This window comes from Apium graveolens, chromosome 3 (assembly GCF_009905375.1).
Source record: "Apium graveolens cultivar Ventura chromosome 3, ASM990537v1, whole genome shotgun sequence".
In the NCBI taxonomy this organism is placed as follows: domain Eukaryota; kingdom Viridiplantae; phylum Streptophyta; class Magnoliopsida; order Apiales; family Apiaceae; genus Apium; species Apium graveolens.
In genome coordinates, this window is record NC_133649.1 from 3,668,231 (window position 1) to 3,695,472 (window position 27,242).

The 27,242-nt window shown below is 35.8% G+C and overlaps 2 protein-coding genes across 4 annotated transcripts; one reads left to right on the forward strand and one right to left on the reverse strand.

Moving 5' to 3' along the window:
- The first annotated feature begins 11,374 nt into the window (after positions 1-11,374).
- Positions 11,375-14,529, forward strand: LOC141711497 (putative tetraacyldisaccharide 4'-kinase, mitochondrial). 3 transcript variants are annotated; one of them, XR_012571372.1, is made up of 8 exons: positions 11,375-11,645; positions 11,753-11,876; positions 11,979-12,191; positions 12,471-12,620; positions 12,774-12,983; positions 13,082-13,141; positions 13,427-13,533; positions 14,089-14,226. XR_012571372.1 is itself a non-coding variant. In XM_074513961.1 (8 exons), the coding sequence occupies exons 1-8, from the start codon at positions 11,440-11,442 to the stop codon at positions 14,233-14,235; spliced, it is 1,170 nt and encodes a 389-aa protein (XP_074370062.1). In that variant the 5' UTR covers positions 11,377-11,439; the 3' UTR covers positions 14,236-14,529. The 3 variants fall into 3 exon arrangements, 2 of the variants coding, with proteins under 2 accessions (XP_074370062.1, XP_074370061.1); XM_074513961.1 differs by having other exon boundaries at positions 11,377-11,645; positions 11,774-11,876; positions 13,453-13,533; positions 14,089-14,529; XM_074513960.1 differs by having other exon boundaries at positions 11,378-11,645; positions 13,453-13,533; positions 14,089-14,529.
- A 1,949-nt stretch (positions 14,530-16,478) lies between these two features.
- LOC141713750 (uncharacterized) lies at positions 16,479-25,195 on the reverse strand. Its single transcript, XM_074517324.1, is given in 4 exon segments — positions 16,479-17,613; positions 17,615-18,559; positions 18,561-19,356; positions 25,177-25,195. Coding segments are annotated over 4 exon segments (2,742 nt in total). The 3' UTR covers positions 16,479-16,631.
- Positions 25,196-27,242: the final 2,047 nt, after the last annotated feature.

The following is a 27,242-nucleotide window of genomic DNA, read 5'->3' on the forward strand; positions in this document are numbered from 1 at the left end:
GATGATATGTAAAAAAATTACAACTCCAATATTGACATTTATTAGTGAAATTCGATAACTGGATAGATAATATTATATTCTAACTGTCAAAACAAATGTGACAGTCTCTTATGCAAATGGGACAACCCCTTTACAAATGAGACAATAAATGAGACAGTCCAATTAACTGCAGAATGTAAATAACAGAAATTAAAATGCAGAATGCTGAAAACTGAAAACTGAAAACACCAGAAGTTTTCATTTGGTTCGGCCCCTACACCTAGTCTATGACCTACATCCAAGTCCCCATGCCAACTAGCATAGAGAATGTATTATATCAACTTTAATAAAAGAACTTACGGTCTTTTCTTGATTACAAATATAGCGCCTGAAAGAAACCCTTTCCCAAGCTACCTTGCTACCTAGCCCACTGCTATTCCTTAACCTTCTAGCTACCTTGCTATACTTTGGAATCAAGATTGCCACAACCCGACACAAAGTTGATATAAATACACGATTACAAGTAAAAACAGATTGATTACAACTCAAACTAGGCTTCTTGTTTGACTGGATATTCAAGAGATATAAAACAAGAATGGTGTTTCAGATTATAAAGATAAAACATGAAATCATTAGGTGTAATCTGAAAACATGAGATGTGTCTTCTTCCTTGATAGAATATTCAAGAGAATAGAATAAGAAGAGTTTTTCAGAGAATAAAGATAGAACGTGGAATAAGCACTCTTTTGTTGAATCTGAAAAACAAGATGTGTATTTATACACACAAATCTAACGAGTTTGATTTTCAAAACAAAGAAGAGATAAGATTGGATAATCTATTTGTTTGAAAATATTTGAATAAGTCTTTGTAAAGCAACCCGTTAGTTGGTTATAAAAGATAAACCTTAGAAATGATAAGATTAGAATAGTTCAAATAGGTTTATCAAGATAGAGTTTATTTTGGAGATGAACTTGTTTACCCAGTCAAATAGAATTACACCAAACTCTATCACTTACAACAACTAAGTCCCATAATCTGTATTCTCTACGTACATCTTGAATTAGGTCATCATCAGAAATCTGCAAATCAACATTCTCCCCCTTTTATGATGATGACAAAGAGAACAATTGCTCTCCCTATCAAAAACACTTTAAGCTCTGTTCAAGATGTTAGTAACAAGAAAATAGCATATGCACATTATATCGTTATGCAACAGATATAACAATAAGTATATAATCAAATGAATAACAACTCTTTCTCCCCCTCAACATCATAAATGAGATAAAAGAATTAATCACACAAGGAGCACATACCAAGTTCTCGACGCATCAAACAAAATCTATCTTCAGCTAAAGGCTTAGTGAAAATATCTGCACGTTGTTTCTCAGTAGAAATATAGATAAGCTCAATATTACCTTTAGAAACATTATCTCGTAAAAAATGGTGACGAACATCAATATGCTTAGTACGAGAATGCATGACAGAATTTTTAGAGATATTAATTGCAGAAGTATTATCACAATAAATAGGAACATTTGAGTAAGAAATACCAAAATCCTGCAATGTTTGTTGCATCCACAAAATTTGAGCACAACAACTTTCAGCTACAATGTACTCTCCTTCAGCTGTAGAAAGAGCTACTGAAGTTTGCTTTTTTACTATGCCATGCAACTAAACAATCTCCTAAAAATTCACAAGCACCACTTGTGAATTTGTGGCTTCATTGGGTGAATTTGTGGCTTCATTTGAGGTTGTGTATTCATTCACCGGTTTGGAAGTAAAAGGGATATTAAGTAGGAGACAAGGGGTGATCTTTACAAGTGGTGAGGAATGGAGTGTTTGGGTAGAGGAAGGAGATTTCAAATTGGTTTCAACATTTAAGGCAAGGCCTTCCCTTGCTCAAGTTGAGAATGTTTTGTATAATTTCATGGCTATCAATTCCCCTGTTACAAAGTCAGTCAAATTTCTCCGCGATATGCTATCAAATGTAACTGGAAATAAGTAAGGCCAATTTTTTATTTTTTTGCAAAAATAAACAAAGTCGAGTACAATTCAACAACCATAAAGTTGTTTTTATCAGCAATTTTCTTTTGTAGCACTTCTCTTGGAGAATGTTTGATAATATCAGTTGGTTCTACGTCCCTGAGAGCATTGTGTTAGCAATAAAATGGCAGCTATAATTTTAAAAATATAGATGATATGTAAAAAAATTACAACTCCAACATTGACACTTATTAGTGAAATTCGATGGCTCGATAGATAATATTATATTCTAACTGTCAAAGCAAATGGGACAATCTCTTATGCAAATGGGACAGTCCCTTTACAAATGAGACAATGAATGAGACAGTCTCAATTAACTGCAGAATGTAAATAACAGAAATTAAAATGCAGAATGCTGAAAACTGAAAATTAAAAAACACCAGAAGTTTTCATTTGGTTCGGCCCCTACACCTAGTCTATGACCTACATCCAAGTCCCCATGCCAACTAGCATAGAGAATGTATTATATCAACTTTAATAAAAGAACTTACGGTCTTTTCTTGATTACAAATATAGCGCCTGAAAGAAACCCTTTCCCAAGCTACCTTGCTACCTAGCCCACTGTTATTCCTTAGCCTTCTAGCTACCTTGCTATACTTTGGAATCAAGATTGCCACAACCCGACACAAATTTGATATAAATACACGATTACAAGTAAAAACAGATTGATTACAACTCAAACTAGGCTTCTTGTTTGACTGGATATTCAAGAGATATAAAATAAGAATGGTGTTTCAGATTATAAAGATAAAACATGGAATCATTAGGTGTAATCTGAAAACATGAGATGTGTCTTCTTCCTTGATAGAATATTCAAGAGAATAGAATAAGAAGAGTTTTTCAGAGAATAAAGATAGAACGTGGTATAAGCACTCTTTTGTTGAATCTGAAAAACAAGATGTGTATTTATACACACAAATCTAACGAGTTTGATTTTCAAAACAAAGAAGAGATAAGATTGGATAATCTATTTGTTTGAAAATATTTGAATAAGTCTTTGTAAAGCAACCCGTTAGTTGGTTATAAAAGATAAACCTTAGAAAGGATAAGATTAGAATAGTTCAAATATGTTTATCAAGATAGAGTTTATTTTGGAGATAAACTTGTTTACCCAGTCAAATAGAATTACACCAAACTCTATCACTTAGAACAACTAAGTCCCATAATCTGTATTCTCTACGTACATCTTGAATTAGGTCATCATCAGAAATCTGCAAATCAACATTCTCCCCCTTTTATGATGATGACAAAGAGAACAATTGCTCTCCCTATCAAAAACACTTTAAGCTCTGTTCAAGATGTTAGTAACAAGAAAATAGCATATGCAGATTATATCGTTATGCAACGGATATAACAATAAGTATAGAATCAAATGAATAACAACTCTTTCTCCCCCTCAACATCATAAAAGGGATAAAAGAATTAATCACACAAGGAGCACATACCAAGTTCTCGACGCATCAAACAAAATCTATCTTCAGCTAAAGGTTTAGTGAAAATATCTGCACGTTGTTTCTCAGTAGAAATATAGATAAGCTCAATATTACCTTTAGAAACATTATCTCGCAGAAAATGGTGACGAACATCAATATGCTTAGTACGAGAATGCATGACAGAATTTTTAGAGATATTAATTGCAGAAGTATTATCACAATAAATAGGAACATTTGAGTAAGAAATACCAAAATCCTGCAATGTTTGTTGCATCCATAAAATTTGAGCACAACAACTTCCAGCTACAATGTACTCTCCTTCAGCTGTAGAAAGAGCTACTGAAGTTTGCTTTTTTACTATGCCATGCAACTAAACAATCTCCTAAAAATTCACAAGCACCACTTGTGCTTTTTCTATCAACCTGTGACCCTGCATAGTCAGCATCTGAAAAACCGATTAAGTCAAAGGAAGAGGAGCTTGGATAAAATAATCCCAAGTCACTCGTACCTTTCAAATATTTAAAAATATGTTTAACGACATTCAAATGAGATTCTTTAGGTTGAGATTGAAAACGAGCACACAAGCATACACTATACATAATGTCAGGTCGTGAGGCAGTTAAATATAATAATGAGCCAGTCATACCTCGAAATTTAGTGACATCTACAGGTGTACCTTGTTCATCCTTTGTAAGCTTAACTGAAGTACCCATCGGAGTTGATTTAGGTGTGACATGATCAAGTACAAACCTTTTGAGTAAATCCTTTATGTACTTGCCTTGGTGAATAAAAATTCCTGTATTAGACTGATTAATTTGCAACCCTAGAAAGTACTGCAATTCACTCAGCAAACTCATATCGAATTCCTTATGCATGCAATCAGAAAACCACTTACACAAAGATTCGTCAGAAGATCCAAATACTATATCATCAACATAAACTTGAACTAAAAGAAAGTTATCACGTTTATGAAAAATAAAAAGAGTTGGATCGAGTGTACCACGAATGAAATCATTGTTCACAAGAAACTGATTGAGACGTTCGTACCAACAACGAGGGGACTGTCTCAATCCATAGACAGATTTCTTGAGCTTGTAAACATAGTTAGGGTACTTCTCATGAATAAAACCTGGAGGCTGCTTCACGTAGACTTCTTCCTTAAGATAGCCATTTAGAAATGCGCTTTTGACGTCCATCTGATAGAGCTTGAACTTCTTGTGAGCTGCAAAAGCCATTAAGATTCGAATAGCTTCTAAACGAGCTACCGGAGCATATGTCTCGTTGTAATCGATTCCTTCCTGTTGGTTGTATCCCTGAGCAACCAAACGAGCTTTATTTCGAATGATATTTCCATCTTCATCCTTCTTATTCTTGAAAACCCAACGAGTACCAATGATCTTGGCATCCTGAGGAGGTGGGACGAGTTCCCAAACTTCACAACGCTCGAACTGGTTCAATTCCTCCTGTATGGCAACAAACCAGTGTTCGTCTGCAACTGCTTCTTGAGCGTTTTTTGGTTCGAACTCAACAACAAAAGCACCAAATGCACATAGATTATGAAGTCTGCTTCGAGTAGAAATCCCTTGATCTAAATCAGTGAGAAGATTATCTGGTGGATGATTCTTCACAGTCCTAGAAGATTTAGAAAGATGAATATTGCTCATCTCTTCCTCATTAGAATTATCTGCTTGGAAATGAATAGGAGTTGTCTCATTCAAAAGAGACTGCCTCATTTCCGCTTGTGAAGATTTATCTGGAGGAGTAACGGAATTCACATTTGAAACACTATCGGGAGTCTTTGGAGAGCCAGAAGATTCATCTGAAGCTTGAGTAGATCCTGAAGAATTATCAGAAGACTGAGATGGACCTGGAGAGTCTTGACTGCTTGATTTGTCAGAATGAGACTGACTCTTTTCAGAATGAGACTGTCTCATTTGGGAATGAGACGATAGATCCGCAGTGTCTTCATCAATTTGAGATATATTCCTTGAGGATTCATTGAACGCAATATTGATGGATTCTTCTACTTTGTTCTTGACAGAATTATAAACACGATAAGCTTTGCTTGTTGTAGAATATCCCAAGAAGATTCCTTCCGTAGATTTCGCATCGAACTTGCCTCGATTATTTTGAGTATCTAAAATAAAACACTTGGAACCAAATACTCGAAAATAACTAATGTTAGGAGTCCTTTTCTTAAGCAATTCATACGGAGTTTTAAGCAAAATAGGACGAATAAGTACTATATTTAAAACATAACAGGAAGTGTGTACCGCTTCAGCCCAAAATTTTCTTGGAAGCTTACTCTCATGCAGTAGAGTTCTGGCAGTTTCCTGTAAAGTCCTGTTCTTGCGTTCTACTACTCCGTTCTGCTGAGGAGTTCGAGGAGCTGAGAATTCATGAGTGATTCCTCTTGATTTGCAGAAGGTTATGAAATCCTTCTCGAATTTACCTCCATGGTCACTATGAATAGTCTTGAGCTTAAATGAATACTTACTCTCAAGGTTAGTAATAAGATCCTTAAACTCAACAAAAGCTTCATCCTTAGTTCGTAAAAATAATACCCAAGTAAAGCGAGAATAATCATCAACTATAACAAAAGCATAATTCTTACCTCCCAAACTTACATACCTTTCTGGACCAAAAAGATCTAGATGAAGAAGCTGCAAAGGAACAGAAGTTGATACTTTATTCTTAGCAGTAAAGGAAGTTTTCACCTGTTTTCCAAGTTGGCAAGCTGAACAAGGTTCTATTTTCTTGTACTTCAGCTTTGGTAGACCTCGAACCAGATCATAAGAAGATATCTTCCGAAGAAGATCCATGTGAACATGGCCTAGACGTCGATGCTAAAGATTCTACTGATCTTGAACAATATCAAGACAAATTTCCTCTTGCTGTTCATCAAAATCTAACACGAAAATGTTTCCTTTTCTTTTGGCAACTAAAGCAAACTCGTTAGTCTTAGTACCAATATAACATACATCCTTATCAAACTTAACCTTATGACCAGCATCAGTAAGTTGACTTACACTAATAAGATTATATTTCAAACCATCAACTAAACGAACATTAGAAATAGCAAACCTGTCATTACCAATGGTGTCTTTTCCAATAATTCTGACGGTGTTTGAATCTCCAAGAGTAACTAAGCCACCTTCCTTGGCAACTAGAGATAGAAACTTGGATTTATCACCTGTCATGTGACGTGAACAACCACCGTCGATGATCCATTTATTTCGCGGAACATGGACCTTCAAACAAACCTGCAAGAATTGTTTTATCTCTTAGGTATCCACTTAACCTTGGGTCCTGGTTGGTTAGTATCACAAATTTTATATAAATGTCTATCTGATTTCTTAATCCACATCTGAACGATATTAACAGAAGTATTAGCAGATTTATATCTAGCAGACGATTTATAAGATGAGTTAGAGGAGTGGCCCTTATTACCACATAATCTAGATTCAGATGTAGGGTGGCCAACTTTGCCACAATCTCGACATTTCTCATAAGGCATCTTATACTTCATGAGAGCTCGCTTATACCCTCCTTGAAATGCACGTTTCTTGATTGATTCACATCCTAAACCTCCTTTATCAAGAGAAGATTTTTGTTCTCCAAGAAGAGCATTCAAAGTTCCTTCTCCATGGAAATATTTAGCTAAATCCTTTTCAAGCTGTTTAACCTTCTGCTTTAATTCAGGAACCAAGGGATCAGGAGCACTGTCTTCTTTAACGGTTTCTGGATCAACATAGATTGACTCTTTCTTCAAAGCTTCAAGACATACATCTTTCATCTCAATTTCATTTTTGAGATATTGATTTTCTTCAGTAAGTTTTGAAACTCTTTCAAGCAAGGATTTGTTCTCAGCAACTAAGGCTTCTTCCTTCATGGGATCATCTATTTCACTAAGAACTTCACTTAATTCTTGCTTTAAATAAGCATTCTTTTCTTTTAACTTCTTAACTTGGACCTGCAAGTTTAAAATAGATGAAGATATATTTGAATTATACTTAATATTATGTACCTCATCATTGTCACTGGAGTCGTCCTCGAGTCCTGCAAAGCAAAGTTGAGCAACTTCATCGTCTGAATCGATCTCCACGTCAGATTCATCATCACTCCAAGTAATTAATGCCTTCTTTTTGTTCTTCAACTTGTAGCAGTCTTTTTTAAAGTGCCCTTTCTTCCCACACTCAAAACAAGTGTCCTTGCTTTGATTTGTTTTACTCTCCTTGCTCGGATTAGATTTGAAGTCTTTTTTTGGAAACTGTGACTTCATAGGTCGTTTGGAAGCATTCCGTTTGGCAAGAAATTTATGAAACTTCTTTGTTAGAAGAACAATCTCTTCATCAGAATCATCAGGAGACTCGTCTGCATCTGCATTAAGTGCAAGAGTTTTCTTCCGAGGAGCTTCATCTTCTTCATCATATCTGCGTAGCTGATTTTCGAATTCTTCCAATTCACTGAACAGTGTTAGAGTGTCCATAGTCGAAAGTAGTGTTGAATCCTGCAGAATGGTAACCTTTGGAGCAAACTTCTTTGGCATTGCTCTGAGGATTTTCCTATTGATCTCAGATTGAGGAATGATCCTTTCCAGAAGTGAGATAGAGTTCATCAATGTTAGAAACCTCCCTTGAGCATCTCGCACGCTTTCATCTCTTTCCAACCTGAAACCTTCATAGTCACTCATGAGCATACTTAATTTTACTTCACGTACCTTAGACGTGCCTTCGTGGTTGACTTTGATCGTATCCCAGATCTGTTTGGCAGTAGTACATGCTGATACTTTTCTTAATTCTGTAGCTACCATGCCATTGAGAAGTGAATTCATAGCTTTAGCATTGGAGTTCATTGCATTCACTTCTTCAGGAGAAAGATCCTTGAGAGATTTTGGCTTCCCTTCTTTCATGGGAATTGTAAAACCATTTTCTACAGCATCCCATTCGAATGCATCACGCTGGAGAAAGATCTTCATCCGAAACTTCCAGTCATTATAGTTTTCAGCACCATGAAGCAGTGGTGGATAATTATTTGAATACCTATCTGGTTGAGCCATGGATCGCTAGCAAAATAAATACTAAAAAGAGAATTAAATGCACCTGCTCTGATACCAAATGAAATTCGATGGCTCGATAGATAATATTATATTCTAACTGTCAAAGCAAATGAGACAGTCTCTTATGCAAATGGGACAGTCCCTTTACAAATGAGACAATGAATGAGACAGTCTCAATTAACTGCAGAATGTAAATAACAGAAATTAAAATGCAGAATGCTGAAAACTGAAAAGTAAAAAACACCAGAAGTTTTCACTTGGTTCGGCCCCTACCTAGTCTATGGCCTACATCCAAGTCCCCATGCCAACTAGCATAGAGAATGTATTATATCAACTTTAATAAAAGAACTTACAGTCTTTTCTTGATTACAAATATAGCACCTGAAAGAAACCCTTTCCCAAGCTACCTTGCTACCTAGCCCACTGCTATTCCTTAGCCTTCTAGCTACCTTGCTATACTTTGGAATCAAGATTGCCACAACCCGGCACACAGTTGATATAAATACACGAGTACAAGTAAAAACAGATTGATTACAACTCAAATTAGGCTTCTTGTTTGACTGGATATTCAAGAGATATAAAACAAGAATGGTGTTTCAGATTATAAAGTTAAAACATGGAATCATTAGGTGTAATCTGAAACATGAGATGTGTCTTCTTCTTTGATAGAATATTCAAGAGAATAAAATAAGAAGAGTTTTTCAGAGAATAAAGATAGAACGTGGAATAAGCACTCTTTTGTTGAATCTGGAAAATAAGATGTGTATTTATATACACAAATCTAACGGTTTTGATTTTCAAAATAAAGAAGAGATAAGATTGGATATAAGAAGAGTTTTTCAGAGAATAAAGATAGAACGTGGAATAAGCACTCTTTTGTTGAATCTGAAAAACAAGATGTGTATTTATACACACAAATCTAACGAGTTTGATTTTCAAAACAAATAAGAGATAAGATTGGATAATCTATTTATTTTGTAAAAGATAAACTTTAGAAATGATAAGATTAGAATAATTCAAATAGGTTTATCAAGATAGAGTTTGTTTTGGAGATAAACTTGTTTACCCAGTCAAATAGAATTATACCAAACCTCTATCACTTACAACAACTAAGTCCCATAATCTGTATTGTCTACGTACATCTTGAATTAGGTCATCATCAGAAATCTGCAAATCAACAATTAGGTACTCCCTCAGTCCCAACCAATTATTTACACTTTCCTTTTAGGATGTCCCATCCAATTCTTTATATTTTAAAACTTACCAAAAATAGTAAATGGGTCCCACCACTTCCCTACTTTTTTCCCCTTTTCACACTACTTTTACTCCACTATCTCCTTTTTATACATTAAAAATCAATGAGTCCCACTACTTCACTCACTTTTCTTTCTCTTTTTCATTATTTTATACATATTTCTTAACCTCCGTGCCCAAACCAAATGTAAACAATTGGTCGGGACGGAGGGAGTATATTTTAGCACGCCTAGATTTGTTGATTGAATCCCCATTATTTATATTCACTCCATGTAATTTTCCTCTAAAAAAACTCTATCCCGAGCTTTATTTTCCTCTAAAATGAAAAATTCTCCCGCTTTAACCCAAGGCATTTAGATGTATATACTTATTCATCACACACATATATATTATTTTAATTTTATGTAATGTGAAGTGTGAAATTATTTTATGAAAAACTGTAATTTTTTTCATTGTTAACCAAATTTCATTAAATACTTATATAATAATTTTAACATATATTTTATAATTTTAAAATTATTAATATTTATTTTCAAAGAATTCAAGTTTTTCCAGTTTAATATTACCACGTGTCATTAACCTGGTCGTAGTCAAAAAAACGCCATGATCCTTGTGAACAGTGTTATAAGAACTCTATTATTTTTTTAGAAAAATATTCGTTCTTCACAATTTTTGTATTTTATGTTTTTCAAGTAAATATTGTTTAGATGGTTAAAAGAGCTAAAAATATATTTGATTATAATTAATATAAGTTTTCGATCGATCTATCTAACATTTTTCAAAATTGTGTATTATGTATGTATGTTGATTATCAAAATTTGAGTCGCGTGATGATATATTTTAAAGTAATATATACTATTGCACTTGGTGTCTAGATAATAGCTTAAATATATGATTTATGTTATGATTTGGGGAAATAAGGATAAAAATATAGGATCGGGTCACCGGTTATAGTAACAATATTCTGAAAATTTAGATTGTTATCACCGGATTGTAGTAATTTTGGTATGAATCATGAATTTCAAATTATTATTGTTTATGTGATTTTTGTATTGTAGTATCGAATAAGAATATTTTAAGTGTATAGAAAGTATTTATTTTGTTTATCTTTATCGACCGTACTGTATTATATATCCTATTATCTTATATGTATTCATTTTACTTGACCCTACTAATTAAATTGATGAATTTATTTGCTGGGCTGTATATTTCATTAATTATAATTTTATGGTTCCGTGTAAGATCAAATTAGATAGCATGGGAGTTCGTTAACTTTTCAATTGTTGTTTTTAGCTATAGTAATATTCATCTTTGTTATACAATTTTTGGATAAATAAATTATATTATATTTTTATTTTTGATTCAAAATTAATAATGCAAGAAATTGGGGCATACAAATGGGTTGTATTACTTTATTTTAAGAAAAGGTAATAATTTACTTAGTTTACTTAAATAAATATTTACTTAATTTTTAATGTGCATCAAATGATATTATAATAAGCGTGAAATTTTATAAGTTGAATAATATATTTTAATTTATCTTCTAATAATATAATAAATATGGATGAAAATGTACTAAACACTGTGGGCTAAAAAGACCCGATTTTCCTAGGGAGAAAGACCCAAATTTAAATGTGAAAAGGAGCAACTGAAAATTGGGGGATTGTAAAATGGGGAGAGTGCGAAAGATGGTGAATGAGATAGCATACACGCCATTGATATGGAGCAGTAGAGTAGAAGGAGGAGGAGGACTTTCAGAACTCTCCACAATTCAACTCTCTCTCATCCCCCTCCTCTCCTTAACTTCCTTTCTCTACAAAATCATCCTCTCCCTCCGCCACCACCTCTACCGCTTTCGTCTGCTCCCCACTCACAGGTACTTAATTATCATTTATAGTCCTTAATATTAACAATGTAATGTTTCTTATATCACCTACTTATCTTTGTTTAATGAATACTATGTATATCCTATTGACTCCCAAGGTTGCCTGTCCCGGTTATTAGTGTTGGGAATCTAAGTTGGGGAGGTAATGGAAAGACTCCAATGGTCGAGTTCATAGCTCATTGCTTTCTTCATTCCGGAATTTCCCCTCTCATTCTCACTAGGGTTCTTTTCCTTTTCTTCTTCCTTACCCTCCTTTCCCCCCCTTTTCATTCACCACCCCCCTGTGCCTTTCCATGATTTGTTTCGTATTTCTATGTTTTCCAGGGTTATGGTTGCGCCGATGAAGCTAAAATGCTTCAAAGACATTTTCATGCTACCTCTGCAAGGATAGGTGTAGGTGCGAATCGGGCAGCTATTGCTACCTCTTTTCTTCAAAATTATTCTTACACACACCACAGACTCTCTTCTCAACACATCGTACCAAGTGTTCCCAATTCAAGCACCATAGGGGTTGTGATTCTTGACGATGGAATGCAGGTTCAAATTCTTTGCAAGCCCTATGCTTCCATCATATTTCGTCTCCTCTCTAGTTCTTCCATATTTAGATTCTTGTAGCATGATAATCTACCAGATATGTTTTTAATCAATATTCATATAATTGATTCATGTAATGCACATTCATATAACATGATTTTAACTGCTATCTATGCCTTTGAACATTATTTTCACTATAATAATTCACCCACAAGTTGTGGAAATGATTCAAATCATAATTCATACATTCGTACTTATGGACTTGTATATACTTTTAAGCAGCATCTACATTTGGGCCGTGATGTGGATATTGTAATGGTAAATGGGATGATGCCATGGGGTAACCGTAAGTTACTTCCCCTTGGTCCTTTACGGGAGCCGTTGACTGCGCTGACGCGAGCTAATATTGTTGTAGTTCATCATGCAGACTTGGTATGTTTTGCTGCTTTTGTCAATTGATGAGATTTGCCTAAAATTATATTAAATGAACGTGCCTTGGCTTATAACAGTCAATTGTATATGTGCATTAGCAGATAACACTAAAGGAGACAATGAACCTTATATTAGTATCATGTATACTTGCAGATGTTAGAGCAGGAAATTGAAGTCCTCGAATTAACAATTCGTGAAAACAATAAAGCTGCTCCAATATACTATGCTAAAATGACTCCCTCACACTTATTTTCCGTGGGAAAAGTTTCTTGTGAATTACCTTTGGCGGCTATACATAACCGGACTATTTTCTGCTTATCTGCTATTGGTTGTGCTGATTCATTTGCCCGGAGTATTGAGCAGGTACTATTTTATTGCATATGTGATTGAAAATATAGATAAGAGCAGTTATGTATTCTTTAATTTGATTTGATGTATGGATATAAATTATTCTATGGCAGTTAAGACCAAGATGTGTTGATAGAATGGATTTTAACGACCATCATGTATTTCGAAGCGAGGTACATCACCAAACTCTATCGCAATTACCTTAAACTTAATTCAATTTCATATACTAGGTCCGAGTTGTATATTTTGACTTTCTTTATCATCAAAACGAAGACTGAAATTTGTATTATTTTAATCTGGGTGCTTGAATTTTATTGCAATGAACAAAAGATGATTCAGAGTTCTGATATCGAGTTCAGCCTGATCAGAAACAAGAGAATTTATATCATTTTTTGTATATCTATACTCCTAGTTATTTTTTTGTAACTTAATTTAATGCAATCTAATTTGTAAAGCAGATTCTCTTTGTTGCATATCTATGTAGGATGTTGAGAAGATCATGCTGAGACTCCAAGAACTTCTAGTGAAGTTCGGTTCTGAGCCTATTGTAATTGTAACGGAAAAGGTCAGTTGATATTCAAAAATGGTAAAGTATAATTTCAGTCCAGCAGAGTTTAGCATTTGTTCTAAACTTCAATAAAAATTTACCATAATTAACCTTAAAGTTGACCAAATTTGACCTAAATGCTGCTTAAGGGGTCAAATTGCAACTTTATCTTAATTTCCTGGACAGTTTTCCCTCCTAGTTCTCCTCCTTCCAATCTTTGTTCATGTGTCAACCTCCGGTCAAACCTTTTCTTTTCACTGCTTTCGTCTGTCATTATCTTCAATGGACTGGATGTATTACTGTTTCCGATTCATTAATATTACAAAAAAATAAAACAAAGCTCTAATCGTAGTTTTTGAAGGTAATGATGTTGATTAACTAATAACATATTAACCCTATTAACGCAAGTATAATGCCTAAATATTTTTTATAAATTTTAAATTAAAGATATAAACCAAAAACCCATGCAGGGCAAGTATTATAACCTTGTAATATAGAATATGTACAAATGTATTACTTTGTGCACATCATTGTTCTGACCTTTATGTCTGTTTCCAAACTTTACATGTTCAGGATTATGATCGAGATCCTAAGATGTTTAGAAACTTAGAACCTTTCGAGGTGTTGGTTCTTTGTTCAAAGCTGCAGATTGTATCTCGAGCTGGTTGTACAGATGAACAGTTTAAGAAGTGTATAAAGCAGCTCTTGAAAGCCTTTTGATTCGGAAAGAGCACAAGGTTTCAATTACTAAAGATAGCGTGCACTGAAGTCATGTGATGGAAGTTATAATCGCAACTGATCCTATAATTAGCTATACTTTTCTTTTGTGAAGAAATTGCTGTTTCTTCATTTAGGTTAATATGTACATTGAAGGTCTTCTGATGCGTTAAGCTAATATATGGAGAACCTATTATATCATATGTTACTAAACATGTATATAACTGATATTGCTGCATCCATGAGAAATGTAAGCACAATCTAAGATATGTTTTGAGTAATTTGTACTTTACATCCCCTTGGTTTTAGCTTATTGCACTTCGCACCTCATAATATAACTATATACATTTTGCATCCCTTAACTATGTATCTTGTGATACTACAAAAGTTTAATATTTTTTAAACTATTAACTAATTTTGTATAACTATTAATTCTACTTTCAAAGTTTATTATATTTTAATGATGCCTAAGCGTAGGGCACATTGACCAGTACATATATAAAAACACTTAAGTTGGATGCTACACAAGTTTTTAAATGTTGCAAGAGGAAACGCTCCCCTCTTTAATCCCTATAATGCTGGATTTTAAACATATTATAGGCTTTTGTGACTTATTTTTTTGTTGACTTGGTGCGGAAATTTTCTAAAGGCTCAACTACTCACAGATCAACTATAAACTTTTGTATGGACTCGTGATGAAATTACACTTTTGTGTCTTAAATTTGTGTATGCTTTTCACTTCTTAGACACGAGGTTACTTTCTGGCTTTAAGTTGTCTCTGTCTCTTTAGGCAAAGTCATTGTTGATGGTAAGGTGATAAAATAAAGTTGGAACTCCTATGCCCAATAAATCTGTTGTGGAGATCAGTGTCAGACCGGCCCTTAGATTCGAGGGGCCCTAATCGAAATCAGTTTATGGGACCCTAATATACATATATCATGAAAATTCATATATATTTACTTGAAAAAGTTAGAAATTTTTGGGGTCCTTGAATGTCGGGGGCTCTAGGTGCAAGTCTTGCTCGCCTATAGTCAGACCCCGGTGCTGAAATTCCTAAATATGTATGTAGGTGATGATTCTTTTTTCATCATTATATTGACTTTCCCGCAGCTACGATCTAGCAGGTCTTTCGTTTGATTTTTCTACATAATTGGTTTGTATTTCTAGAGCTGGACATGATTGGAGGCTGCCATTGAGAAACTTGGTATTGATGTAGCTGGGAAAGTAGCTCTTGATTCCGGTTTATCAACTGGAGGATTTACTGATTGTTTACTTCAGTACGGTGCTTCGTACTGTAGAGCATAAGTGATCTGCAGCACTTGAATCACATATTAATTATTTAGTTAACAAGTTGCACCCCTGGATATGCTCTTAGTAGGACATATTACCATTTGGGTATCTTTTAAATTTTTAAGATTTAATAATCAATTTGAAGAGTTTTACGACGGGAGTCTAAAAAAAGTAAGATCTCCGTTTCCTGGTGCTGTTGCTAGTTTCTCCCTTTAATTAGTGATATATTTACCTAAACTTTTTCTAAACATTTGGCTTTGATTGTCTTGTGTGCACATAAAAGGTGAAAGCGAAATATAGTGCTTTACCAATTTAAGAAGATATTATCAATGACAACTAAACAATAGTACCTGAGAGCGATCTCCTCCGGGATATTATAAATTTACTATGCTCTACACACTTTTATATAATAGGTAAAAATTGATGCACTCCAACCATTCTTCTCATTAGTAAAAAATATAGATAAATTTATTTGATTTGCTAGATTTGTTGAACCCATAAACCTTTTATGTATAATTATATATAATATGATTATAGATAATCCCTTGGAGTACACACGCTTCCCTTATGTAAATTTTTACATATTTATTATACCTATCCAATTTACCTAATAATTTTACTTATTTGGAGATGCTCTCTTACAAGTATCACTGGTTTGGTTATTTGTTTGGTAAGACCAGTTCTTCAAGACTGACAACATTTACGGAGAGAACTAACATAATCACTGTATAAATAAGACAAAACATCCGTAAATATAACATCATTCTTCCCCCAGATATTGATAATATCTGCAGCAATATGTAGAGAAGAAGCAGCGGCAATTAATTCCAGCAGAGGAAATTCATAATTTGTTAACCTACATCACCAATGATGCAAGACGAATGTATGAAATTATTATTGATTGTTATATAGTTAATGGTCTCGAAATAATAATAATAATATTCTTACAGGGATATAAATAGGCCCAAAACCTGTTGTTGGCTAATAAAAGTAAAACCATTCATCAACTAATAACATAAGTTCGATGACGTAATAAGTTTCCCTGTCAACAAGAAAAAAAAGGTTCCCAAAGACCAAAGGAAAAACTAGAAGCACAGTCATTTCTGGAATTACACAAACATAGTCAATTCAGGCCGGCTACACATGTTCCGATCCTCATCATCAAGTGTAGGATAAGCAGCCACGATTGCATCTTGAGCGCCAATGTAGAGTGAGTTGTATAACTTCCAGTATATTTCTCTAACCTTTCTTGCTGGATGAAACAACCCCTGAACACAGTAGTTAAGTACAATAGCTGCGCCTAATGCAACCCTCATCCCTTCTATGGCTTCCATGACAGCATTTACAACATGCGGTGAAGTCTCAAATATGTTGGGCCAGACGTAGTTCATCAAATGAACCAAAGCATCCTCAGATCCCAGACCAGCCACACCCAAAGCCATGTGCTTGACGGCTGATGCAGCGGTCTGCCTGTGAACCAGATCCCTGTCCATCAGAGCGTCTACAAGTAATGGAGTCACAACATATATGTAATCTTTACCCATTTCACCAATATACTCGAAAATAAAGGAAAGGGATTTCAGAACACCATTCTGCACATTTAGCTCAGGAACACGATATTCATTCATCAAGGCAGGTAAAACTGTAAAAGGAGAACAAGTTTCTGCAACTATAGCAATTGCCAAAGTTGTGCACACGCGATTCTGGCGCTCCTGAACCTTGAGATTGTTCAACAAGGTTGCCAGAACGTCTTGTGGTCCAATAACTTTTGCGATGTACCCAAAAGTGTTCACTGTAGCCCGACGAATTCCCTTTTTGTGGGCTTTAAGCATCTCAAGAAGCTCAAAGCATATCCTCATCCACTCCCTTGCAGGAATAAACTCAGCTCCACGATCAGCAATTCGACCAACAAGATCAATACAGTTCTCCTGAACCTTCTCATGCCGATTCTTCAAAATTGGGGTCAACCGAGGAAGCAAATCTTTGATTGGAGGAGTCATTTTAGACATACCAATAACATTCACAATTGCTTTAAGTGCTCCCAGTATTGATCCCAAGACTTCAGGATATTCTTCTCCCAAATACTCATAAAACAGCCGCAAGATGTCCCATAAGTTGCTCTTCTTGGCACTGTTTCATGACCACTGCAACCCGGGAAATGAGATCTGCTGCCTGCTGTCTAACCTTTGCATTCTTGTTGTTCAGAAGCCACTTAATTGTACCACATATCTGGGGAAGGTAAGGCTTCACCCTCTTCCCTAAAGAATTTACAACTGCACTGAACCCATTAAGGATCACATTAGCATCACCGCTGGTCTGCGCTTGGAATGCATAAAGTATACCATCAATCAAAAGCTCTTCCAAGCGAGCATCAATATCAGATGCACCCAAATCAGATACGACCTTCTCAATCGTCTCCATAACCATTCCCCTATACAGTTCACTATCATCTTTAAGGTCCTCCATTATTCTTCCAACAATATCAGCAACTCCAACTTTGTTTCCCACTTCGACAGTAGTCTCTACAAGCTGTTTATAATTTCTACGATCCAAAGCCATCCTTCGAACCCAAAAATTGCGGAAAAATTCAGGCAATATTTCACTTCGAATGTAGTCAGCCTCTACACCTTCAGTGCTCACACACTGCTTGACCACTTTTAACACAATCTTCTTCATTTCTTCATCGGGTGTCTGAAACTCACTTATTAAAATTATCATGACTTCTTTTGTATAGTAACTTGCATATACCGCATCCATTAGTGGTATAATGAAACCAATCGCCTTCAAAAAAGCAGCCAAGACTTTCCCACGGTGTGACCTAATACCCTTCCATAAGGGCTTCAAAACTGAGTCAAAGCTCTCAATACCATAAGGAGCAGAGGCCTCTGCAAGAGCTGCTAAAGATAGAGCAGTGATAGTTCTGATCTTCTGACTCTCATCATTTAGACCATGTTCAATAGTTTCTACAAGAAAGGGCAAGTGAGGAAGAACTGCACAGCCTATCAGTATAGCAATTTGCTGAACAATCTTAATACCTGTGACGAGCTTGCCATGACTTCTTACTTTGACATACAGCTTTTAAGAATGGCAAAATGGCAGGTATCCCAAGTGTAGAAGCAACAACACTGAAGGCTCTTGCAGTGGTGTTCCTCACATACTCATCAATGTTATCAATATCAGGACGCATTGCAGAAATCATTGTAGCCAGACCAGCTGCTTTGCTGAGATTGGATATAATTTCTCATCCCTCTAAACGGGCATAATAATCCTCATCAATTAATAAAGGCTCAATTACCACAAGGATTTTGTGTACATAAGGACGTACCAACTCATCCAGTTTATATAATACTCTGTTAATGACCTTCACCAAAAGATGTCTCTCCTGATCTTCTAAGGTGGGTTGCATGAGAAGAGGGAGGATTTGACTAAACAATTGGGCGGCACCAAACTCCCGAGCCTTATCAGTGAGCTGTCTCAAAGCCATTTTACGCTGAGTTGGTGTTCCATTCTTCACCTTAAGCAACAGTTTCATGATTTTTCGCATTGTGTGCTCATCAGGAGACATTTCTTCTTCATCTTCCTCATTCAGCAAAGCTCCGAAGTACTGGTAATCTTCGGGCTTCATGGATGGCAAACCACCTGGCAATTCTTTTGGAACATCGAATTGCTGACCCCTATTTTCTTCAGGGATTGCATAAAGCGGAGTTCCCATGGGAGTGGGGGTAGCAAGTAGTTTCCTAGCAGGTGTTCTGATAGGCACATAAGAAGCCGGAGTATCTAAGATTGTATATCCATCCTGCGGGAACATTGAGTCAAGTTGTTCATCAGTGATTTCTGTTAGAAAATTAGGATTTTAGAGCTTAATTTAATTATGTTCTTGATGTTAATCCTAAAATCTAATGATTGAAAATTGTTCAATGATATTTGAACTTAAATTTTCATGTATGGTTTTAAGAATTTTCTTAATGAAATCCATATGAAATGAGATCGGCGTACGCGAGGCGACCTGGACGAGGATTTTATTTATTTGAGAATTATTTTAATTCGAATTTATTTATCGGTGACCGGATTATTGGGCTGGGTTCTGAAATAGGTTAAGTAGTCTAAATATATTGAACCTGCAAATAATCTGATCTGTAACAAATTCTGATATTAGAATCAGAACTTAAGAACTGATGAATAAAATCAGAACTTGTTCTGATATCAGAATCAGAACTTAAGTACTGATGAATCACATCAGAACTTAACTTAAGTTCTGATAATAATGTGGGTGTTAATGTGAAAAGCTGTTACAAATAATTTAAATTCAAAAGCTGATCAGTTTTGATTTTTTCATTAATGAATTCAAAATCTGATCAGTTTTGTTTTTTTTTTCATTAATGTAGCAGTTTAATTCAGACATTAAGTGTGTTGACAGTTTCATTTTTCCTCTCCTATAAATAGAGGCTAAACTGAATGAATAAGATATACACTACATTCTCTTCTCTTCTCTTCAACCTCTCTGCATTTCTCTTCCACAAGTCCTGAAGTGCTGATATTTTCTGGTGACTGAGGTGCTGGTCGAAGTGGAGCTTTTGTTGCTGCTGTTAACATAAACTCCGAGCTGTTTTATCCTGGTGGAGATATTGTGCGCATCCCAAACGCAGCAGGTAGGGGCAATATTCTCTTCAAGAGCAGCCAGGACTTCGAGCAAGGCCTGGTGACTCAGCTGTGATCATTTTCTTGGCATTTTGTATCTGTGAACCTTTATTTCAGTCACTGTTAAAAGCTATGGTTTCGGGTACATCTTTCTTTCTCTCTTCGTTATTTCAGTTACTGATTTTGTTTACCTGCATATTTTGTTTTGTTAACTGTGGTCTTGGCCTAAACTTGCTAAATTCTTTATACACTTGCTTCTATGTTGCTATATTTGTTAGTGAGATTTCCAACATTCTTGAAGAGAATATTAGTTATATAGAATTTAGCATAATGGTTAACGAAAGTGAGGTTATCGTTGGTGGTGGTAGCAGTTCGGGTGCAACTGCTGGGGCCATTGATTGGACCACCTATAGTTTCCCACAGGCTGTTGAACTAACCGGTTTACCGGAGAAATTCAACGGTGGCATTGGCTTTTCTCGCTGGCAGAAAAGGATGAAGTTGTGGTTGACTATAAAGGGTCTGTGGCCGGTTGTGGAATATGAGAAACCAGTAGTGGATCAAGAGAAGGCTGACACAGTTAAGGCTTTTGCGAAGTGGGCTGAGAAGGATGGAGTGGCTAGGGCGGCCATTCTGGCGGCACTAACAAACACTTTGTTTGATGTCTATTCTTCTGATGCCTACTCTGCAAAACTCTTATGGGAGAAGCTGGACCAGACACATAATACTGACTCACAAGGTCTAGAAAAGTATTCTGTGGCAAGGTTCCTCGAGTTCAAGCTGGTGGACAATAAGTCTATGACTGAGCAGGTGCATGAATTCGAGATGATAGTGCATGCTTTGAAGGAGTCTGGAATGAATCTCCCGGAGAAGTTCAAGGTGATGAGTGTGATTGAAAAACTCCCGAAGTCTTGGGAAGAGTTCTCTCTCTCCCTGAAAAGACAGAAATGAGAGATCACCTGGACCAACCTTATGCTGGACATCTCGGTGCAAGAACAACACAAGTCCAAACAGGGACATGTGATGCCAACTGAACACGGTACCTCAAAGGTAAACATAGCAACTGTAGGACAAAAGAGGAAGGCTTTTGCTAAGAAAGCTAATAGTAATAAACCTAAGAGTGACAAGGACAAGGCCAAGAAACCCAAGGCAAACAAACCATGCTGGTCTTGTGGGCAGGTTGGGCACTGGAGTAAGGACTGCCCTACGAAGAAAGCGAAGAAAACCGAGGTAGCGCAAGCAAATGTTGTGCTTGGAACCGCAAGTGGGCCTGTAGTGAACATGGTTGTTGGTGAGGCTACGGATTCTGAAACCGACGTTGACCGGTATGTATCCTACAACCCTGTGATATTTTCTACCTATCTGTCAAATGAATGGTTGATAGATACTGGAGCTAATGTACATATTTGTGCTGATATTAGTTTATTTGTATCTTATCAACAGAGTCATAGCCTGACTGTGAAGATGGGGAATGCTAGTGTTGCTCAAGTACATGGAGTTGGAAACGTGGATCTGAAGTTCCCTTCAGGACGTATTCTATCTCTGACGAGAGTGCATCATGTTCCCAACATGCGTAGAAATATAATAAGTGGAAGCTGTTTAGTTTCTAGTGGTTTTGAAATTTCGTTCAAGTGTAATAAAGTAGTTCTTATTCACACTGGTACATTCTTTGGCAAGGGTTACTTGTCAAATGGTTTATTTGTTATTAATACGGATCCCGTTTTGGGAAATTTAAATAATAATGTTATTCCTACTGTTAACTGTATTGAATCCTCAAATATATGGCATGCTAGACTAGGTCATTTAAACTTTTGTGCTCTTAAGAACATGATGAACTTAGAGTTGATTCCAAAATATACCATAGAAAAGAATTCTAAATGTCAAGTATGTGTGTCTGCTAAACAGATAAGGAAACCTTTTCATAACATTGTTAGGGATTCAGACTTGTTAGATTTAGTACACACTGATATTTGTGAATTTAGTGGTGTGTTGACCAAGGACCAGTTTAGATACTTCATTACTTTTATAGATGATAGTAGTAGATACTGTTATGTTTATTTACTTAGACATAAGGATGAAGCACTTAGTAAATTCATTATATATAAAACTGAAGTAGAAAAACAAACTAGTAAGTTACTTAAAAGGTTGAGATCTGATAGAGGTGGTGAGTATACGAGTAATGCTTTTAATGAATTTTGTGCAAACAATGGTATAGTTCATGAAGTTACTCCACCATACACACCAGAGTCTAATGGGGTTGCTGAGCGAAAGAACAGAACATTTAAAGATATGATTAATAGTATGCTTATTAACTCTGGGTTGCCTAAATACATGTGGGGAGAGGCTCTAAATACGGCTTGCCATATTTTGAATAGAGTCCCTCTGAAACACATGGATAAAACACCCTTGGAGTTATGGAAAGGCAGGATGACTAGTCTTAAGTATCTTCGTGTGTGGGGGTGCCTTGCTAAGGTGCTAGTTCCTGAACACAAGAGAAAGAAACTAGGTCCAAAGACTGTTGACTGTATCTTTCTGGGCTATCTTGAAACCACTACAGCTATGAGATTTTTAGTATTAAAATCTGACATAGATGGTATAGTGGCAAACACGATAGTTGAATTTCGAGATGCGACATTCTTTGAGGATGTCTACCCTATGAAGACTGGAATACCTGGAACGACTTCTAAGGAAGATCCTACTCACACATCAAGTTCTATTCCTGATCATGTGGAAAAGATGACAAATGTGGGGGCGGAACCTAGTAGTAGCTCTAGTCCTAAGGAACTAGAGGAACCAAGGAGAAGTAAGCGTGCAAAGGTAGTCAAGGATTTTGGAGGTGATTTCATCACTTACAATATCGAGGACGAACCTTTAACTTTCCGGCAAGCTATGGATTCTTCTGAGTCAAGGCACTGGAAGGGCGCTGTCAAGAGTGAAATTGACTCTATTGTTTCTAATGGAACATGGGAGTTGGTTGATCTCCCTCCTGGGTGTTCTACTATTGGGTGCAAATGGGTCTTTAAAAGGAAGTTGAACCCTGACGGCTCAATAGATAAGTACAAAGCTAGACTGGTAGCTAAGGGTTTTAAGCAAAAGGAAGGAATTGATTATTTTGATACATACTCTCCGGTTGCAAGAATGGTAACAATCCGAATGCTTATAGCATTGGCTTCGGTCCATGGTCTTATCATCCATCAAATGGATGTAAAGACGGCTTTTCTTCATGGTGAACTTGAGGAAGAGATTTATATGGATCAGCCTGATGGATTTGTTGCATCAGGCAATGAAAGGAAAGTATGTAAGTTGATCAAGTCCATCTATGGCTTGAAACAAGCTCCCAGAGATTGGCATAAAAAGTTTGATGAAACTATATTGCCTTTCAGTTATAAGATTAATGAAAGTGATAAGTGTGTCTACACTAAAGTTAAAGGTAATGAGTGTGTTATTTTGTGCCTATATGTGGATGACATTTTATTGTTTGGAACCAATATTGAGATTATTAACGAGACTAAAGAATTCTTGAAAAGGCATTTTGAAATGAAGGATATGGGTGAGGCAAGTGTGATTCTTGGAATCAAACTGGTTCAGTCCACTGAAGGAATAACCTTGACTCAATCTCATTATATAGAGAAATCTATACTTGAGAAATATGGTTATTCACAGTGTAGAATCGCTAGTACACCTTATGATTCGAAAGTTGTCCTTGTCAAGAATATTTCAGGAGTGCCTGTGTCTCAGTTAAGGTATTCTCAGATTATTGGGAGCTTGCAGTATCTTGCTAACTGTACTAGACCAGATATTTCATATTCTGTGTCTAAATTGGCTAGATATACAAGCTGTCCAAACAGAACTCATTGGGATGCTCTTGATAGAGTACTTAGATATCTAAAAGGCACAATGTACCTTAGTTTACACTACAGGAGATTTCCTGGTGTGCTTGAAGGGTATAGTGATGCAAGTTGGATAGCTAAGAAGTCTGGTTCCAATGGAGTGACTGGATACGTGTTCACCTTGGTTGGTGGAGCAATATCCTGGAAGTCAAGCAGACAGACTATTGTTACTCGGTCTACTTTTGAGGCTGAGTTGTGTGCACTTGATGCCACAGGGACGGAGGCTGAATGGTTACATGGACTTATGTCTGCAATACCTGTAGTAAGCAGACCGCTTCCTGCTATTGCTATTCACTGTGATAGTCGAACAACTATCGACAAGATTAGCAGTAAAAAGCATAATGCTAAAACTAAGAGACACATCCAAGTTAGACTCAAGTCTATAAGGGGTTTAGTGACTGATAGGATCATAGCTATAGAGTTCATAGGAACTCAGAATAATATAGCTGATCCTCTTACTAAAGGACTAGAACCTGCAGTGGTCCTTAAGTCAAGGTTGGGGATGGGATTGTCAACCCATCATAATTCATCAACAGTGGGAACCCAATACCCATAAGTAAGTTGCATTGTTATCTTAATTTGTATTTTGTATTTGTAACATTTAAAGTCTGTAAAAATGTTAAAGGAGCAGACTGGAGCCTTTTTATATAAAAGTATCAAGCCTAAGAATTCTATCTGGAAGAAGATCAATAAGATCATGCCTCAGAAGAATTATGAAGAAGCTTGGAGTTGAATAAATCTATTTTAGGAAAAATACTCTAAGTTTAGATCTCTACAAGTCACATATTTACTGTTATTGAGAAGTCATTCGAGAACTCCAGAATGGCTTATAGAGAAGTCAGGAAAGCTACTCAGAGAGATATCGACAAGTCAAGAATACATGAAGGTTGGAGATATCGACAAGTCATTTCTTCACTAGAGAACTCAGAGTTACCGACAAGTCTACATTCATTAGAGAACTCTTCATTAAAGAACTCTGAGTTATCGATAAGTCAAAGTCCACTAGAGAACTCAGAGTTATCGATAAGTCAAAATTCACTAGAGAACTCTAAGTTGTCGACAAGACAAAGTGAAGACATGATACTGAGAGATCTCGACAAGCTAAAGTTTCATTCGAGAACTCAAAGACCTCTATCAGTTAGATTCATTGGTGCATTAGAGATCTCGAGAAGTCATCATACTTATCGAGATGTCAAGATCTCCACATGTCTAACTGGAGATATCGAGTAAAATTCTCAAAGTACAAAATCACATACCAGTTCAATATTCAAGATAAACAATCAACAAACAATCCAAACAGCTGGATTGACAAGTCTATAAAAAGCAGCTTGAAGTATGTGCAAGATCAATGGTGAAGATTAACTGACAGAGGAAGATTAAAATTATCACAGGATGCTAAAGATATGCTAAGCCAGAAATGGAAGATCTACTTTTCTATAAATAGAAATGACAAGTGACAGTTTAGAAAACCTAATAGCATGTCTTATTGCACACAGTGTAAACCAGCAGTTAACTAATTTATAAAGTTAACACTGGTCCTTTAGTCAGTTGTAACAATTAGATAGAAATATTGTAACACTTTCAATAAAGAAGCTAAGCTCTTTATCAACAAAGAGCCTAGAAATTTTATAGTAAAACAGTCTTAATTTTAATATAAAATTAAGTGAGTTTTGAAGATTTGTGTTCTTTATTTTCTGCAAGCTTAATTTCTGCATGAACACATTTTACTACAAGATTTAATTTACTTTGTTCAACCATAAACATTCAAGAAAAGCCCAAAAACAGTAAAATACATTCACCCCCCCATCTGTGTGTTATTTATTTCCTGACAAGTGGTATCAGAGCAAAATCTGAAAGAAAACAGATTCAAGATCTTGGAAGAATAAATACACAGAAAATCAGTAGCATCAAAATTCCTACCTTTGACAAAGCTAACTACACTCTTTGGAAAAAGAAAATGATGCTGTTTATCAGGATGGCCAATCCACTCTATATTCAGACCCTCAAGAATGGACCCTTCATTCCTATGGTTAGAGTTGAGGAATCTACAGATGGAGACATGGTTATCCCGGCTCATTATGCTCCAAAAGATCCTTCTGAGTATACAGAGTTTAAAAAAGAGAAAGTCTCTCTGGACAGTGGCTTGCAATTGATATTGATTGAGTCACTTGACAATGTGATGTACAACAACATTGTCAACTGTGACACTGCCAAGCAAATATGGAAAAAAATTGAGATACTCTGTGAGGGAACTGAGGAAGTTAGATCAAATCAAAGAAGGATACTGATTTCACAGTATGAGGGTTCCATGACAAATACTATGAAGCTGAAGAAGTGAATCCAAAGTTCTTGCTTACTCTCCCCGATCATTTGGAACAGAAAATCTCAGCAATCAAGGAAGGGAGAGACTTGAGTAGGATAACACTGGAAGTTCTATATGGAATTCTTAAAACATATGAACTTGAAATGATTCAGAGAAAATCATTGAGATTTGGCCTAGGATATGTTGTAGATGGCTCAAGTGCTTTAATTGTAAATGAAAGACAAACATCTAATGATGAACCAAGATCTCAAATTTTAGTTGCCTCAACGAGTGAGCAAAGAACAAATGATTCACAGGAACAAGTCATTCTGGAATTGGAAAAAGATGAGTTCTACACTCTTGAAGAATTGGATGAGCTTGATCAGTCAATGGCCTACTTGGCTAGAAAATTCTCTAATATTTGAGTAAAGAAGCCAAGATACTTCAAGAGTAAAGGATAGTCTTTCAACAAAGACAGCAGCTCAAAAGAAAGAGGGAAGTACAATTCTAATAGCAAGAATGGCTACAAAACTGGGTCTGTTGACAGATCAAATATAAGATGCTTCAATTGTGATGAACTAGGCGACTTTGATACAGAATGCAGGAAACCAAAGAAGGCAAATAAAGACAAAGCTTATCTTGAACTTGAAGCAAAGTATAAAGCTTTTTTAAAGAAACAACAAAGTAAAGCTTATATTGCAGAGGGTAAAAGTTGGGATGACTCTAAGAATGATGAAGATGAAGAATTTGGTAATTATGCACTCATGGACTTGGAGCAAGGAGAATCATCCTCATCTAAATAACAGGTACCAACTCTTACCATAATTGATTTAACTGTGAATCAATATAAGGAAACTGTTGAGAAGATGAGCACAGAAATGTTTCACATCCAC

Coding starts and splice junctions, on each gene's coding strand:
- LOC141711497 (XM_074513960.1), top strand. CDS start 11,440: ATGGGGAGAGTGCGAAAGATGGTGAATGAGATAGCATACACGCCATTG. Junction 12,984..13,081: donor TTGCCCGGAGTATTGAGCAG/GTACTATTTTAT, acceptor ATTCTATGGCAG/TTAAGACCAAGATGTGTTGA. Junction 13,142..13,452: donor ATCATGTATTTCGAAGCGAG/GTACATCACCAA, acceptor ATATCTATGTAG/GATGTTGAGAAGATCATGCT.